General features: G+C 36.8%; 1 protein-coding gene across 2 annotated transcripts in view; it reads right to left on the reverse strand.

Annotated features, from left to right (window-relative positions):
• RPS6KA2 (ribosomal protein S6 kinase A2) overlaps window positions 1-18,425 on the reverse strand; it is a 538,080-nt gene that overhangs the window by 249,533 nt on the left and 270,122 nt on the right. Inside the window, exon 1 of one of the 2 annotated variants that reach the window (XM_044671881.1) lies at window positions 11,243-11,341. The exons of the other annotated variant lie outside the window; for it this stretch is intronic. Within the exon in view, the coding sequence (XP_044527816.1) occupies window positions 11,243-11,341 (99 nt within the window). Of the gene's footprint in view, window positions 1-11,242; window positions 11,342-18,425 lie in introns of those variants that run through there. 2 annotated transcript variants of the gene reach the window in all.

The raw sequence follows: 18,425 nt of genomic DNA on the forward strand, positions 1-18,425 counted from the left end.
TCCCATGGACACTTCTGTAGTTGTTATGCACACTATTCTTTTGGTTCTTGTTTATTTTGCACAGCATCTATGCCCACGTTTCAGAGAGAAATACAGAGATCTGAAGCCTTAACCATCTCTCAGAGGCAGCTGGAAGAATTTGAGGATCATAAAGTCTCTGGAATGAGCTGGGTTCCACTGAAGGGTGTGGTGAGGGAACAGAAGGAAAGTACTAGTGGTGACTTGGACTCCATTGGTGTTGGGAAGACTGGTTGTCATAGAGCTCTGGACTGGGGGACAAAAGGCTACAGAAGAAGGATATTGCTTAGCAGCAAATGTATTCTAATCTTGAAAATGTTCACCTTTTAGAAGGCTTGTACTAGAACTCAGCAAGGAATAGGATTCTCAAGAGTAGACATGGAAAGAGAACTCAAGGAGGGCAATCTCCCCATCTGCTCCTTCCCAGAATGATCTTTAGGGTGATGTCAGGAAGCTTTAACAGAAACAAGTTATCACTTAACAATAGGAACACACCTAGGGTGGTTGAAAACACTGGCTCTTGCCTTGTCTAATAACAAATCACAGGTATGTGGTTATGGCACATTTACCTCACACACCCTAGTGTGGGGGATTTTTTTTTAATGTTTAATTATAGCACTGCCACAATTACATCTCCTTAGCTAGCTAGTCAGCATGAAAGACTTCCCACACAGCTGCAAAGCAGATATGATTAACAGTATTTTACATGAAATCCCCCCTATTTGCACTGGACCCATTTGCTTGATTAAATCACATGAAGGCTTAACAGTCTGTTGGTATTTCCACCAGTGGGCTATTTACTGATAATTTTAGTTTTATTTTTTAAAAAATGCCTTTTCTTGTTAAAATAAATAATAAGCTTAGAGTGCTAGCAAATTGAGGGGGTAGAGGGTTGAGACCCAAATCATTTACACCAGGAATAAAAAAATACTGCTTTATGGAAAGGTATCAGAAATAAAGAGAACCTTGCTGGCTTATTTCCTTTGTGACTGACTATAAAGCCTGGTATATGGAGCCTTGGATCAAATGACAGAGAATATTTCTAGTTATGCCTGCCTCCTTCAATTTGGACAAATTGCAATCTCTGTGTCTTGCTTCCTCTACCTAGAAAATAGAGGCAAAACCATTAGAAAATGTTCAATATAGCAAAAGGTTAAAATTGTACAGCTATCGGGAAAATTATAAAACTATGTCATATAAGCAAGGGTCGAAGGGACCAGGGAAGAGAAGATTTGAAGGGCAGGGTAGCTGCCTACAAGTATAGGAAGGGCAGTCATGTGAAAGAAGGACCCCATTCATTGCATGTTGCCCTGAAGGACCAAAAAAAATGGGCAATTATAGAATTTATAGAATTATATATATGTACATATATATGTAATACTATAGAATCTATAGAATTATAGAATTGGGCACAATCTAAAGAACTTTCTCTTTGCAAAAACTAACAAGTGACAGAAAGGGCTGCCTCTGGGTTAAGGGGGAAAGATATGCATATGAAGAGGGAGAAAAAACAACAACTATTGTTGGCTGCTTCTTTTTATACCCCAAAACTTGAATATATATGATTAAGCAATACTATTTTGGAGATTTTTACTGACTAAAGGAGGTTATACAACTCTTAATAGCTGCTTCAACATGAACAACCACTACCCGCCATCACCATGATAATAAGTATAATGCTGATAATAATTGTTATTATTATATAGCATATATTGTATTATTGCTATTATTGTAGAGCACTTTAAGGTTTGCTTTAAAATATTACCTTCATTTTATCCTCACAGAACCCAGGGGAGTATTATTATCACCCTCATTTTCCAAATGAGGAAACCAAAGATGACCTGATAATATATCTACTGCACAATGTAGCTGCCTTAAAAATAAGATTTGCAGTCCTAAAAACAAATCCTGGAGATTTTTGGAGTCTACATAGAGATTCTATTATATAAAAATAGAGCCCCCAAATCATCCTACACTAAAACAAAACAAAAACAAAAACCTTCCTTTGCCCTTATACATTATTTATTGTGGTCTTACTTGACTTAAGGCTGTCAGTTCAATAAAATTGGGATTATCCTACTGGAATTTCTTCAGGTGATTTTATCAGCACTACCTGAAAACCATTTTAATTAGAAATGGTTTTCCTGGAAGCTGCCCAATATCTGGAAGAAGAACTCACCTATCAAACACTAAGGATAAGCCTTATGTTTAACTTTCCAGGAAGCTTTTTTTTTTTCCATTACTGAAGCCAAAATACCACATGATATTTACTGAAAGTTCTTTATTGTTTGCTTTATTAGAATAGACCAGTTTTCACCTTAAAAACACCCCCACCCCCACACTAATAGACTCATGTATACTTACAACTAACTCCTGATATCTGTGATTATAGGTAAGAAGCACAGATGGGTAAATGAAATCCTCAAACAACTAAAATAAAAAAAAATTTTAGCCGACTATTTTAACTTCCTTTGCTCAACCTTTCTGAGCCCAAACTAGGTAGTATCGTTGAATTGTTCACATTACATCTTCCTTATATCAGCTACTCTTTGGTGAAGAAATAGTGACATGGCCAAGGGGCAAGAAATTCTGGGAGAATTCTATAGCTATGGACACTCACCAACTGGACAGTCATTTTCTTTAATGAAGTTGACAATGAATAGAAAATACATGGTAAGTCATTTGCCAAGGACACCACACTAACAATAAGTAGTCTTATTTCTAGTGAACAATCTCCATCTCCATTCAGAGAGGAATAGATTAAGCTATCAAAAGAAAATTAGTCTTAGATTTTTCTTTTAATAATAATTAATAACAAGAAACATTCAAGAGCACTGTAATAAAGCAGAAGAAATTAGTCCTTATAATTATTGCTGGATTTGGTGTCTAGATAACCTCAGTATTGATTCCACCTCTGGCACTTACTTTCTTCCTATATGACCTTAGGCAACTTACTTTATTTTTCTGTATCTCAGTTTCCTTATCTGTAAAATGAGCAATTACAATGACTTCTGAGATTACTCCTAGCTCAAAGCCTATTATCCTATTCCCAAAGCACTTCAGAAATATTATCTCAATTTAGCCTCACAACAATCTGGTGAATTGTTATCATCCCAGTTTTGCAGAGGAGGAAGCAGCCTCAGGGAAGTTAATTTGTCCATGGTTACACAGTAAATGTTGGAGGCTGGATCAAATGTAGGTTTTCCTAATGTCAAGCCTAGTATTTTATCCATACTTCTCTACTTTGGTTAGGGGGTCAAGGATACTGAATTGCAAAGCCACAGAATCTAAGTTCAAATCCAAACTCTGTCTTCTATTCAGTTCTGAACTTATAAAATGGTGGAAATAATGCTTACCCTATCTGCCTTACAGAGCTTGAGGAGGAAAAGTGCTTTGTAAGCCTTAGAGCTCTAATGGGATAGATTATTCTAAATAATGATTAATATTAATATGATAGACATATTCCAATGTAAAATTGCATATTTTAGAATGAGCCAATTCTGTTTGTGGTGTTAATTATGGTGAGTAGAAGAAAAAATATATAAACTAGTATTTCTCTTTATTAGGGTGAGTTAGGATATGAATTTGAGTGCTGTAGAGGCATGTAGCAGCTAACATTCTCTACAACTGTACCAGACCAGGCTAGTGGATCTACCAAGTCACCCCAGGGTGTTAGAGGAAGACATTTAGCTCCCTCTAACCTATTAGTTCCTTAGCCTATCTGGGTTGGAGATGTAGAAAATGGAAACCACAGAGGCAGTCAATCAGTCAAAAAGCACTTAAGTACCCATTATGGTACAGTGGATAGAACACTGGACTAGGAATCAGGAAGACTCATCTTTATGAGTTCAAATCCAACCTCTGACACTAAATAGCTATGTGGCCCTATGCAAGTCACTGAACTTCCTTACCTAATCTGAAAAATGAGCTAGAGAAGGAAATGGCATACTCTGCCATCACTTCAGCATTTTTGCCAAGAAAACGCCAAATGGGGTCACAAATAGTCGATATGACTGAAAACAACTAAACAGCAACAATGAAACCTCATTTGCTATATTAGATGCTAGGAGTAGAGAGACAATAGTGGCCTCAAGGAGATTAGAGCCTACTGAGGAGAAACAACACTCACAAAATAGACACAAAATAATACTGAACATGAAAAAGGTTGGAAAGGGGATTAACAAGGGTCTTGAGCTGAGTCTTGAAAAGCACAATAGACTCAGAGGGAAAGTGATGAGAGAATATTGCACAGCCATGGGGGATAGCCCATGCAAAATCAAGAAGAGATATGCAATACCACGTATGGGATACAGCAACGAGGAGAGTTAGACTATAGCACAGAGTGTGAGAAGGATAGAACTGTGTAATCAACCATGAAGAAAAGCTGGAGTCAGACCATGAAGGGTTAGAAATGCCATCTAGGGGAATCTGTATTTTATCCTGGAGTCAAAGAAGAGCCCCTGAAGCTTCTTGAGAAGGGGAAAGGCACATCTAGGCTTAACTTTAGGAATATCAATTTGGCATCTATGTGGGGAAGGCATGCCTTACCTTTGTCAATTGTTTCCAATTCATCCTAACTAACGCTTTGTTCTACATAGGGATTGTCTTTTGTTTTCCTTTGTATTGCCAGTACTCAACATAGTGCCCAGTACATAGTAGGCACTTAATAAATGTTTTTGACTGGAGAGGGGAGAAACATTGTAAAGAGAATATTTAGGATGTGATTTCAATTAGTATAGGTGGGAGGTGACAAAAGCCTCAGTAGGATATTGGCTATGGATTATGGAGAGAGGGGATGAATGTGAGAGATGCTGTATGGATAAGTACTTAGCACTGATTGGCATGACGGTTGAAGGAGACTGAGGAGACAAGGATACCTCCTAGGTTGGGAATCTTTGTGAGCAGAAAAATAGTATTCTTGACAGAAAAGGGAAGTTACAAAACGGGGTGGACTTAGGGTAGGGGAAATAAAGGATTTTATTTTGGGCATGTTAGTTTGAGGCTTCCTGCCTAAAGGGGCATCAAGTGAGAAATTTTCAAGACAGTGATATGCAATCTCAGGAGAGGAACTAGGGCTAGAATCATAGTTTTTAGAGTCATCTTCAAAAGGATGGTAAACAAGTCCATAGGAGCTGACGAGAGAGAAAAGAGAAAGAGGACTGACCTAGCACAAAGTGTTTGGGGACAAAACATGATGATGATCCAGCAGAGAACCCTAAATAGGAGTATGAGAACCAAGAAACAAGTCACATGAAAACAAAGAAAAGAGAAAGTATCCAGGAGAAGAGAGTGGTCAACAATGTCAAATGCTTATAGATATCAATAAAGACAAGCACTGAGAAAGGACATTGGATCAGGCAATTTAGAGATCAGAAGAAATGTCAAAGAAAGAGACTGAAGTTGAATCATGACATCTGATTGTAGGTTTTAAGTGGGGCATTTCCTTTTAGTCAACATTCAGTTAAATGGATGAAGATCACAAGAAGAAGAAACTATTAAGGAATGATGGATGGAAAACTCACAAAAAGCAAATAACACATATATGACAAGTCATGTTGCTTCATGGAATAATCATTGATGAAGGAAAGCTTTGCTATTTAAGTAAAATTTGATGTGATTCCAGAATCTCTAAGTAGCAGTTTAAATAGCCTTATCTGATGAAACTTGTCTAGAGCACATAAGAGGAAGGCTGGACACTTACCTATTTTTTCCATTGCTTCTGAACTTAAGGGTAAAATGGCTTTCTATAGATCATTACCATACTCACAAAGGCAGTTTGACTATTTGGACATATATGAATGTCTCCAAGTCACTTAGTATATTGCATGCCTTATAGGGGAGGGGGAGGAAGAAGATGGAGGGAAAGATTTTTTTTTAAGTTTGGTAGTTTTTTGTTGAATAGGAGGGTTTTGAAAAGAAGTAGCCTTAATGATAGTCATATCAGAAAGTAAAGAAAGAAAAGAACATTGATAAATAACTTAAAAATACAAATAAGAGAGCAAAGGAAAATGCAGAATGGGACCCAGTCAAGCAAAGCAGGATTGGAACTACTATGTTAAATTTGAAATATATGTTTTACCAGCTGTATGTAATAGAGATTCAAAATTTTATAGGTGGTCTTCTGTTTTCTGTTCTTTGAGTGTGGAAATGTTCATGTTTATTAATGCTTATCAAGTTCATAGTAACAAAAGAGAAGGAAAAATATTATACAATAAAAGAAAAGAAAAAGGTAGTAGTGGCCATAGGAGGTAAAGCTTATTAAATTAATCTAATGCATACTTTCTAGAAATCTATTTTGAGAAAAATACCATGGTAAAACTATACAAAATGCAAGCATAATGAACAGAAGGAAATCAGGACAAGAATACAGAATGTGACAATAAAAAATTCAAAGATGGATGAGTCCTTAGTGGTCTGCTATCTAAGTCCAAACCCCAGCTAATCAAGTTACTTTCTTGAGGTCACAATGGAGTCAAGGAACAGGATTCAAACCCAAAATCTAGTGCTCTTTCCATTACAGAACAAACTCTAGCTTCAGAGAATCTTTTAAGGCCTAAACCCTCTAAACTTTCTACAAAAATTTCCAGAATCCTATTAAAATGAAGAGTTCATTTCATTATGTACCCATCTATAGAATAACTGCTGAACTCAGTGAAACCACCTAAAGGACAAAGAGCTTGGATGTCTTCTCAGTGGTCTTGAAGCAATATAAGTGTGAGGCAGTTTTTGATCCTAGATCTTCCTGATTTTAAGCCCAATATGCTCTCCATGTCTCTACATGTATCATATATTATTTTTCAAAGGAAATAAACAATCATGTTAGCAACACAGAATAAATAGTATAATTTGATATTATCACCTAGAGCTTGTTTCTAGGTTAAGTCTATGTTACAATTTTTTAGACTCGGGCTTACCTTTAAATGAATTGGTTTTTTAAATATAATTCATATAACTGGAGAACAGATGAAAAATATTCTATAATGGAAAAATTATTTACCATTTCAACATAAGAACTCCTTAGAGGTTAGCCTAAGATATGTACTTGTAAGGAAATGTGGTTGAGCAAAGAATATTATGCTTAGAAGTTGAGTTGTGGGTTTAAAGACAACCTCTGACATTACTTACAAGACCATGAGAAAATCACTTAAATTCTCCAAATTGTAGTTTTCTCATATAAAATAGGTATTTTAAACACACACACATGTATGTATATATGCATATATATGTATATATATATACACACACACGCACACACACACTCAACTACCTATTTCACAGTGCTCTAGGGAAGAAATGCATTGATGATCTCTATAATCTCATTGATATGACTACTCTCTTCAATGGTGTGGGATACAATACAACTACATAATATTCTATGGTATGCTTGTCTCTACCTTATTGTAAGTTTTATGTAGGCTGTTTCCTTTACTCTTGGGGGCCTTCCTCCAAATTTCTTAACATCACATAAGTAATATGGTATTGTGGATATCTTTATTGGTTATCTTTTCACTTTGTCTCATGACTAGCCCACTTTGTAAACCTGGTATTATATAGAAATATGTTCTAATTAAGAAATCACAGCAAGTATAATGAGGGTAGAAGCTGGGAAATTTGTGATTTTTAGAAGACAGTCTTAAAACAGTCATATATTGTACCAAGTATTTTAAATTTTCCTTTGACTCTAGACTAGTTTGCTTTTCTGACATGTAATTCCTAATCAATATATATATATATATAATGTATGTATACATTAGGAAATGCTTAAATTGGTAATAGGGATTAGATTGGTTCTACTTGATAACAAAGGGCAGAACTAAGGAAAATGACTAAGTTGCAGGGAGATATATTTATGTTAGTTCTTTGATATAAAGAATAGCTTCTTTAAAAATAGAGCCATCCATAACTATAAAGAGATATCTTAGAAAGTAATTAGACCCTTTCAATGGACGTCTTTAAGGAAAGTCTTTATGATCATTTATTGAGATTATCTGAGTGAATTCATCCATCTCTTCTTACCTTCTGTGTTCATGAGAGCTGAATCCACATCAGTAAGGTGCCTTCTAGGGATGAGTATGGGCTATAAAATACTTTTTCCCTCAGTGGCATAGTGGGAAAAGTTGATTCAAGGCATTTATATGCCCCACATAGGATTTGAAAACTGTATTGCCCTCCTTCAAAAAATTTCCCCCCCACCATGTGAAAACTTGCTCTTTCAGGAAATTTGAATCTTTATTATATAATACACATGACACTTTCTGACTAAATAAATATTCATGTGCTGGATGGAGTAGAATTAAAAATACATGTTTTTATACTGTGGAAATATAATATGAAAACATCTTTATCATAATATGTCATTTGTGCTGTTCTTCTAGACAGTTGCCTACCCTGCCCCAGTTCCAACCATTAAATCAAAGGTAATCCTCTAGCTGTCAAAAGCTCTGCAACCAGAGCTTCATTTGGGAAGGTGTCAAACAAGATCTGAACTCTGACTTTTGGGAAGAAGCAAGGATCCTAAGATCCCATGAGTTAGATATAAACCCATAAGAATGAGAAGGGACCTAAAGCAAAGGCATCATGGGAATTAGGGAAAGGAATTAATTTTTTATATTGTACCCCCCTAAGCCCCCTAAATCCAATCATGGAGAATCTGATAAAAGCAATTCAGATGTCATAGAGGTGTTTACATTATATATTTTTTTTACAATTTATAAAATCACCTCTGCCCACAAATGAGAGTTAAGGAACTAGAAGTCAAAGGTAGATATATTTAAAGTCATGGTATTTGGGAAAACCAGTACAAGAAGTTAGATGAATACTTTGGGTTTTTTTTTCCTTTTCCCCTACCCCCAAAAGAAATGACATTTCATCCAATTCTGGGGTTTACAGATATTATGAGACACCAGACTTCAGGGTCAATGCAAATTAGTATTTTTTAAAACAAATTTGATCATAAAAACCAGAGACGTCTTATGTTTCTAAGTCAATTACCTTTCATTTACTTCTTAGTCACTGGGGACTTTTTCTCATTTGGTATACTAGACCAATCCAGGGCAAATACCCATCTGTTTGAGATAATTACTGGATGTTTCTACTTCTAAATTCTAAGCGACTAGCAGGGGGCTCCTGCCTTTTACATTTTGTTGATTAGTACTCCTTGCTCTGCGATCAGATGTGAATGTGCAGATGTAATAATGGTGAAGTTTCTCTCAGAAAATACTATGGTTTCCTCAATCAGTTTGGTCATTTATAGGTACTAACATTTTATGATTTAAATATTTCAATAATTGAACAGATTGTTATTGGCCTTGCTTTCTAAAAGAAAAAAAATCTTTCTTACAAAGCATTTAAAAATAGATCAAGAGATAATCTTAGATATAATAAGGCTGGGGTGAGGTGGGGATAAGGGAATGCAAAGTTGTGATATGAGCCCTCAACTCTGACAAATTTCAAAAATCCTGGCCCGGTCTTTTCTGAACTAGGACTTTTACTTCCGAGGAGGGAGAGGCATGGAGAACAGTGAATTAATAGTTTACATTCCTTCCCACCTTGAAAAAGAGAATGCATTACAAAGAAAATATAAATCATAAAAATGTTCATGTAAAATATTTCTCAAGAATTCTATTATCCACTTTATATTTTAAATGTTTGTATTCTTCCAAAATTTTGGCTGCAATCTTAAATGTATGTATTTTTTTCTGCCATCAACAAGCCTCCCCCAACTGGAAGGGAGACCTCCAAGTTACCACTTAATCCATGGTTCTTATAAATATGTGCTTTTCTCTCCCAGAAAACAGGCACATAAAGGTTAAGCCCTAGTGATTCTGACTCTTGACTGAGCAATGACACAAGCTAAACTTTATAATTGAATCATTCCAAGCTCCCTTTAAATCTGAAGCTGAGCTTTACTTAAAGAGCTGATCAATGACTTGGAGGTCCATACACTCCATAGTGGGTTCAATACAGAGCCATCGGTGACAAAGGAAACAATAGTGAAACAAAGGTAATTGTGTTCCAGATGAGATAACAAGCAAAGAACAAACAAAAATATCCTACTACATTCCCAGTTAGCCAAGGACAATGCTGCAATCTGTAGCTTAAGTCCTCATCTCATTCCAGGAGGTCTCTTCATTGAAAATATGCCTTACTTTTCTATGAGGTTAGGGAATTTAACTGATTTGGGTTTGGGGTGGGTCAAAAAGTTCTTGACTATTACTATGAGACTTTTGTTTGGAAAACAACTTTGCAAAGCTTTAAAGCCAGAAAGTGAATGATATGGGGGAAAGGCATCATTTTCAGGATCTGCGAGGTTTTCAGGGCCATTCTAAATTGACTGGGAAGCTGCAGGGGCCTAATGCATAGTGTTCTGTTAAAGTAAAACTGCCTTTTCACAATGCCCCGAGCCAAATAAGTAGATTGTGTGTGTGTGTGTGTGTGTGTGTGTGTGTGTGTGTGTGTGTGTGTGTGTGTGTGCCAAAGTGAGAGTGGTTAATTTTGAACCAATTTTAAATACTCTAAGAAAATAATGTTTATGTTCCTTTAAGTTAAATGGATTAGTGTGCAACTGAAGAAGCAATAATCAACAAGAGTAGAATCATGGGAGATGATGGGGATTTGGATGAGACTATTGAGGGCACACCCTCTACTTCTCTACCACCTTTCTGGGATGCCCCTAAATATCATGTGGCAGTTCTGGATACAGTCCAGAACTGCATTCAGATACACATTAACACGCTGGAGGTCCAGCTAAGTAAATAAGGAAAATGTTTATTGTTGACGAATTCTTAGCAGCAGCTGCATTTTGTTTTTTGAAAATAAGGAAACTTCAACAGGACAAAGCTGAGTGCTGAGTGACAGCCACAGGAGCAGTCCAGTTCAGTGAGTCACATCGATAATATTTTGAGCATTGCTGGTTTAGATGTAGGTGAATCAGCCATGGTTTCAAATAAGTTTCTCTAACTCCCAAGCACTGGTCTTTGTGCATCGGGCTACACTAGTAAGATTCACTAATCATCAGGTTAAAATATGCCTGGCGAAAGGCAAACTGCTCAGCAATCGCTCTAAGAAAAGCCGTGACAGCATCACATCGGGTACGAATGGACATCCCCAACCTCTAGAATACAGCCTTTCCCAACTCATCATTCATTCAGCGACTGCGGTTACTCCCCGGGTTCCTACGTTTTCCCCTGGATGCCACCCCAATCATTTGGGCCATGCGATTTACCTCAAATCTACTTAAACTCGAACTCTTCGAACGGGATTTCTTGCGGAGATACACCGAGAAGAATCTACGCACTGTGAACTTCCTCATGCTTGTTTCCATTGCCCCGTTTGAACTAGCATGCAGGGCCGGGAGCTGCAGTACTGAGGGGAGCTAGTGCATCCCCACCGTCCCTATTGTTAAAATCCATGGAAGAGACATTGGCAGCCTTCACAGCACCGGCTTTCCGTCCACCCCACTGGGGCTGCTGGAGCTAGGTGAACAAAAGGCTGGTGACACGAGCCATTGCAGATTTCCGGGGGCCGTTCAAAGAGGAGAGCACCCCAAGCTTTTACTCTCGATCTCTTTCTTTCCACTGTTTACATTTGTCTGCAGCAAGACTCTTTCCCCTCCTCTCCCCTCCCTTCCTTTGCCTTCAGTGCTACTACAGCCAATCACCTTGCACTTCTGCTGCATGTATAATTAGCCTAAGCAAATGACAGCTTCCCACTCCCAGGCACAGAGGATTTCGGATAAATATTACATGTGTCTATTGTGTGTGCCCCCAGTCAGTTCCTTTTGGTCTTCACTAGTGATTTTTTTTTTCCGCCTTTGGAAGCTCGTTTCTTTAAAATTCTTTCTCTCTCTCTCTGTCTCTGTCTCTCTCTGTCTCTCTTTCTCCCCTCCACACACTCACTGCCCCCCCCCCCACATCCACATACCTGAAATGCAAAACAAAGAGGTTCCAATTATATGTAAAACTTTTTAAAATTATCATAATGTTTAGAAGAGAATATAAGAACAGAGCACAGTGCACTTAATATACCTAACTTTCCAGGTCTGCATTTTCCTTCCCCTTTGGGGAGGGGGGATGTATGAAATGCTAGTTATCACCATATCCAGGCAATAGTCAGCAAAGTGGTCAGAAAAGTTGGGCTTGCAAACAATTTACCAAAGCTTTTCTGCAAAAGGGATACCTTTGTTACTCCCAGGGAGGTAAGGGATTTTGAAAGCCACTCCAGGGGCATTGGCTCCTAGCTTTGGAATAACCTCCTTTTCCAGAAGGTAAAGAACAAAGATACCTATCTTGCTTTCATGGCCCCCACTCCACATATAGAAAATTACTGAAACAGATGACTTATTAATGTTCGAACTGAGCATACCCTAAGAGAGGAGTGACCCATGGCCCTGGGGAAGGCTTCTTAGAGGCTGCCTGGCAGCATGACTATACATTATCTGTCTTAAAGGGAAACACATGGCTTTTCTACTAGGCTTCAGAAATCAGTAATCTCAGTAATATTCATAGTATCTCTTTTAATTTGCCCCTGTTCTCTCTCCATATGCTAACTTTAAGCATATAGCTATACAAAATGAGCTTAATTTTTAAAAAAGACTCAAAAGAATTATGATTTCTGAGCTTTTGATGGGTTGATTTAATTTCTTTTCAGGCAAAGTGAATAATCTATCAAACGCAATAAGAATTTATTAAATGTTTTTAGCTACAAGGCACCAGTCTAAGTGTTCAGACTTTGAAAGTAAAAACTAAATAGTCCCTGCCCTCAAAGACCTTGTATTCTATGAAAGAGAAAGCATTATATATATATATATATGCGCATATATATGGAGAGAGAAAGGTAGTTATATATATGTATATATATAAAATTTCAATGACAAAGCTTTAGCTATATAGATATAGATATATTAATTATATAATCATTTAGAATGAGGAACATTAACAACTGAGAAAATTGGGAAAAGCTACTAGTAGGAGGTGCCATCATGGAGAAAATTTGGAGACTCCATCTATGTATAAGTTCATCTCTTTCTCTCTTATGTAGCTGAGATTAAATACTATATGATTACTTGCTCTTAGATTAGAGTTGCTATAAAATGCAAAGTGTATGTAACTTATATTCAGGAAATTGTTTGGGTTTGTATACTCCCTTAGATTGAGAGACAGCTATGATTTTTAATATTATCTTACACATAAGAGAACCAGGGTCTCAAAGGGAAACTGAATGTTTTTAGACTTCACTTCCAAAGTCAAAACAATTAAATCATCAAACATTATTCAGTTCCTACTAAGGGTCAGGCACTTTGCTAAATCCTGAGCATACAAATGGGGAAAAAAAAGTGAAAAAAAAGTCCTTTTGCTCAAAGAGGTCATGGTCTAATCCATCAAAACATGCAAACAATTATTATGTACAAGCCGAAGGTGGGATTTTAGCTTTAGGAAACCTGTGAAGCCAGGAGGTGAAGATAAGGACAGAGAGAATTCCAGGCCTGGAGAATAGCCGTTGAAAATGAACAAAGTGGGAAGATAAAGGATATGCTAGACTTATTTTCTAAGAATATTTCAGTTTGTTTAAACAGAATTAGAAAATGAAAGTAAAATATTATCCCCAATACTACCTAATCTTCTGTTTAAGGGAATAAGTTTATTTTAGAATACAAAAATCTCAAAAACACACAGCTTCTTCATTTCATTTAGGGAATTATTTTAATAATAGAATAACAACTGTGGGTTTAATTTTTGGACTACCAAATACAACAAATAGTCTAAAACTAACCATACATAGTCATTGTTCCAGATAATTCACACTCTCTACCATAAAGGAAACAGAAATAATCCCTTTACATATATGAGACTCAAGGAGGGAAGGATGAACATAGACAGCCACTCTGAAGCCCACGGTACATTGCTTTCCTCAACAGCCCAAGGTACAGACTTGAATTATTTAGCTCTACTACCATAACTTCCCCTCTACCCTAGAAAGAGCATGTCTCTTACTTAGCCTATGAGATCATTTCTTATGGCCAATGAGATTATCATATTCTCTAAGACAAGGGCTTTATTGTGTTGGTTGTAACTCTTCAGGGGTAGATTAGAGTGCTGTAGCACTGTGTGGGCAGAGTATGCTAAAAAGTTATTATGAGGCATTGAGGGAAAAGATAGCCCCATGACCATTCCAATTGCAGCTAAATGCCCTGGAATTTCCATTCCAACCCACTGATAATTCATTCTTCTATGTCTTCTGAATCTTAATGTGGCTACTTTGGCAATAATTTTTGTCTACTGCCTCTAAGCAACCTTATATCCTAGCTTCCACCTGAGTGACTCCAGCTAGACTTCCCCCTTGGCAAGGAGTCAATACTTAAAACCATGTCCCTTGCTCTCCCTGGCTTCAAATCTCACTGTCAAAATACATCCTGGCTCATCATGTATGTGTTCTCTGTGTTTGATAAATGTCCATAATTCTTAGTAAAATGCCATGTACCTGAGAATAATTCAATAGAATTTGATGATTATAAATAAGGAAAGATATGATTTCTAATTAGCCAATTGCACTCAAACACCTGGTGCTGTCCAAATATTTCTGACACATATTGAAAATTTTAAGCTTGTCAAGGCTTTGTATCACAAGGGAGGATTAGCAAGTTAATTGAACCCATGATAGGGTAATTTACAGCTCAAAAAGAACTGGCAATAGCAAACCTCTATGTGCTATAATTGGAGAAAACTGATTTCATCTTGGGACAGATGAGTGAAGACTGAAATCACAGAGAAACACTTAAGTAATCAGGCTGGGCAGAGGACAATGTGAGTAATCATATCTTCTCTTATCTGGTGAGAAAGAGCAACCATACTAGTAAATCCAGCAATAATTTTCCCAATGACGAAAAGTAGAGGTGGTTTCACTAGAAGGACTGTTCGAACACATTCATTTCCACAAACTTGAAACCACCAGTTCCCTTATTATTTGAAGTTCCTTAAAGAGATTTAAATTGCTTTTCTCAGATGTTCAGGGCTGTCCTTGAGCAAAGGTAGTTTGGGTAATATCCTATGTAGCATGATTTGAGGGCTATCCAAAGACTTGTCTGATCATATTCTTTCTTCCAACTGCCTGATCTAACTCCTAAACTTCCCTTTGGAAGATGCTCATTGGGAATCTTCAGCACTCAAAAACCAATTGATGCACCAAAACCTCTGTAAAACCTTTTTTTGTTCCCCTGGCTAAACTTCTCTTCCACAAATATTCTTAGAAAATATGTTTGTAGAGACAGCTAAGTAGCATAGTGGACAGAGTACCGGGCCTTGAGACATTTCTGACTTTACCTTCACCTCAGTTACCTAGCTCTTGTCACTCTGCTCTCTTAGAATTGATACTAAGACATATGGGGTTTTTTTTTATTTAAAAAAATGTGTTTGCTTTTCTTCTATGCTGAAATTACATTCTACCTGGTATCATTTTGTGAAGTTATGCATTCCTCATCACATTCCCCCACTATATTATGAATATCCTCAGGATGAGGACTTTGTCATTTCTCATCTTTGTGTTTCCAACACCTGACAAAGGCCATGCATCCAATAAAGATGCATAACAAATGTATGATGCTATAAATCCACTAATGTTTATAATGCAAAAAATACATGATAAAATCACAAGAAGGCAGATACTAAGTACTATTTGAGCCATTACTTCCAACTTTAACATCTGATGACTTTATTTTTTAATTAATTGCCTTGTATATTTATATATATTCTCCCAGGAGTTGCTGAAGTTTTAACTTTTGTTAGTTAAAACTTCAGCAGCTCCTGGGAGAATATATATATATATATATATATATATATTTTATAAGGGATTAAAAGGCAGATCATCAAGACTCCAAAGAAGGAATCTATATTGATGAAATGTCAGGAAGTGAGAGTTGGTACTTTGGGGTAATGGACTCGTTCACATTCCCATCCACATTATGTGGATTCCTTCTAATTTTAACTTTGTCTAAGGGCTAAAAATCAGGATACTGTGATCCTGAGGATGGAGAGCAGAAACTATAGGATCCTTGATTTAGAGTAGGAAAAAACCTAGAAGTTATCTAGTCCAACACACTTATATTTCATAGGAGGAACATAAAGCCCAGAAAGGACTTTATAATTTACAAAAGTAGGAAATTAGAGAGCCAGGAATTGAATTCAAGCTCTCTGACTCCAAATATGGTAATCTTTTTGTTGCATTACCACATTTTACTCTTCAAATTATGCCAGTATTGATATTCTAACTCAAACTGGTTTTATTTCATATTTAAGCTGTCTAGGAAATTAAAAGACATTAAATCTGTTCTTGGGCATGGAACAAAACCGATACACTTCTTAGGAGTAGTTCACCAATCCTTTTGTCTAATTTTGTTCATGGATGATAACTGTCATTAACATAGTATTTATATGGTATTTTATTACCAAATGTTTTGCAGACATGAAATGATGCTTACAACCAAGTGTGTGGGATAGATACAATTTTATAGATGAAAAAATTGAGTTTCAAAGAGGTTCAACAATTTGCCCATCCTCATATAGATAGGAGATGCTTGAGACAGTGTTTAAACAACTCTCCCTGTGATCTAAATCCATTGACCTTTCCCCTGGATTCAGAAGATTGTAGGATTTAGAGTTGGAAGTGACCTTAAGTCCAATTGTCTCATTTTAACTGAAGAAGAACTGAGATCTAGAGAGGCTATATTACCAGCCTAATGTCTCCTTGACAGTAAATATCAGAACTGTGATGATCCAAATCCAGCACTCTGTACTGTACAATACGACTTTTTCATGAAAGCCATTTACAAAATATCATGTTAGAGTTAGAAGTAATACCAGTAGCCATCTAATCCCATAACTGAAAAGATATTTTCACAGTACCCTAAACCCAGAACATAGGCATTTAATATTTGTTTACAATGTCCAAGGAGGGGGTGATAATTACCTCCTGAGGCAGCTCATTACACTTTCGGACAGCACTAATTTCTAGGAAGTTTTTCCTGATACCAAGCTTAAATTTGCCTCTCCCCGATTTGAATCTATTTTTTATGCCTTCTGGGATCAAATGGGAAAAACTAATCCCTCTTCCACATGAAAACTTTCCAAATAATTGAAGATAAATTTAATCTCCATCCTTTTCAGGCTTCTCTTCTCCAGGTTAAATATTTCCAATTCCTTCAACCAATCCTTATAGGGCACAAGTTCAAGGTTCTTGTCCTTCCTCCTTGCCTTCTTCTGAAAACTCTCTAGCTCATTAGTGCCTTTCCCAAAATGTGGCACATGGAAAAATGAACATAATATTCCAGATGTGATATGATAAGGGCAGAGAATTGGGGAACTGTTATTATCTTAATTCTAGAACCTATGACATTCTTCATGTAGTCCAAGATCATATCAATTTTTGGCAGCTATATCAATCTAATGGCTCATACTTAGCTCAGCATGCATACAATTCCCAGATCTCTTTCAACAAATTTCAAAATCAATGCTTTCCCCATATTATACTTAAAAGTACATTTGTACCTTTATGTAAGATTTTTTAAATTCATCAATAGAAAATTTTATTTTTTTTAGATTTTAGATCTTTGTGGAGTCTAATGCTATTATCTCATAGCTTCGCCAACCTTTGCAGCTTTGAATCATTCACAGTTTTGTTAAGGTTGTCTTCTCCAGGAAGTCTTGCAGAACAATGTTTTGAGAGCTTCTTTTTGTTGCTTGACACCTAACCACCCAAGAAAGTATAGATATTCTTGCTTATTGGAAAAGGTTTCTGCCCCAGAAATTGACAGAAAGGAAGAAAATGGTAGAATTATATTGTAAAAGGGAAAGGCAGAGTAAGATAGAGCAGAGACAGCAGAGTGGTTAACAGACATTGTCTAGACCTGTTTCTCTGAATTGCAGGAACATCCTTTACCTCCATCATTGTTTAAGTACAAATAGACTCACCCACTTCAAGTACAGATATTTGAAATGTAGTAAAAGAAGCCCAGAGAGTTCCTGAGCTTTGGAAGAAAGGCACATAGGAACGGATAGTTACACTGAAAGGGAAAAGCTCTCTGAAGGAGACAAATCAAAGGTGCAAAGATAGAAGATAAAGAGAGAGAATTAATGAAGAGTGTCAGTTAGATCCAGAAGTACTGGGACAGACAAAGCACAGATGGACAGAAAGGTACTAAGAGGGAAATGAACTCAAAGAAATAGGGTGATAAGCCCGGAGAGCTTGAGTCTGAGTAATGGATTCAAAGAAAAGGAGAAAGGCCAGACTGTTACAGACACAAAGAGAAAGAACTTAAGGAACCAGGAGCAGACAGGTGGTAAAAGAGTTAAGTACACAGAGAAGGATGAGATGTGTGTGCCCCTGACATTCTTATGAGGACAGAAACTGAAGAGAAC

This window comes from Gracilinanus agilis, chromosome 4 (genome assembly GCF_016433145.1).
Source record: "Gracilinanus agilis isolate LMUSP501 chromosome 4, AgileGrace, whole genome shotgun sequence".
Taxonomy (NCBI): Eukaryota; Metazoa; Chordata; class Mammalia; order Didelphimorphia; family Didelphidae; genus Gracilinanus; species Gracilinanus agilis.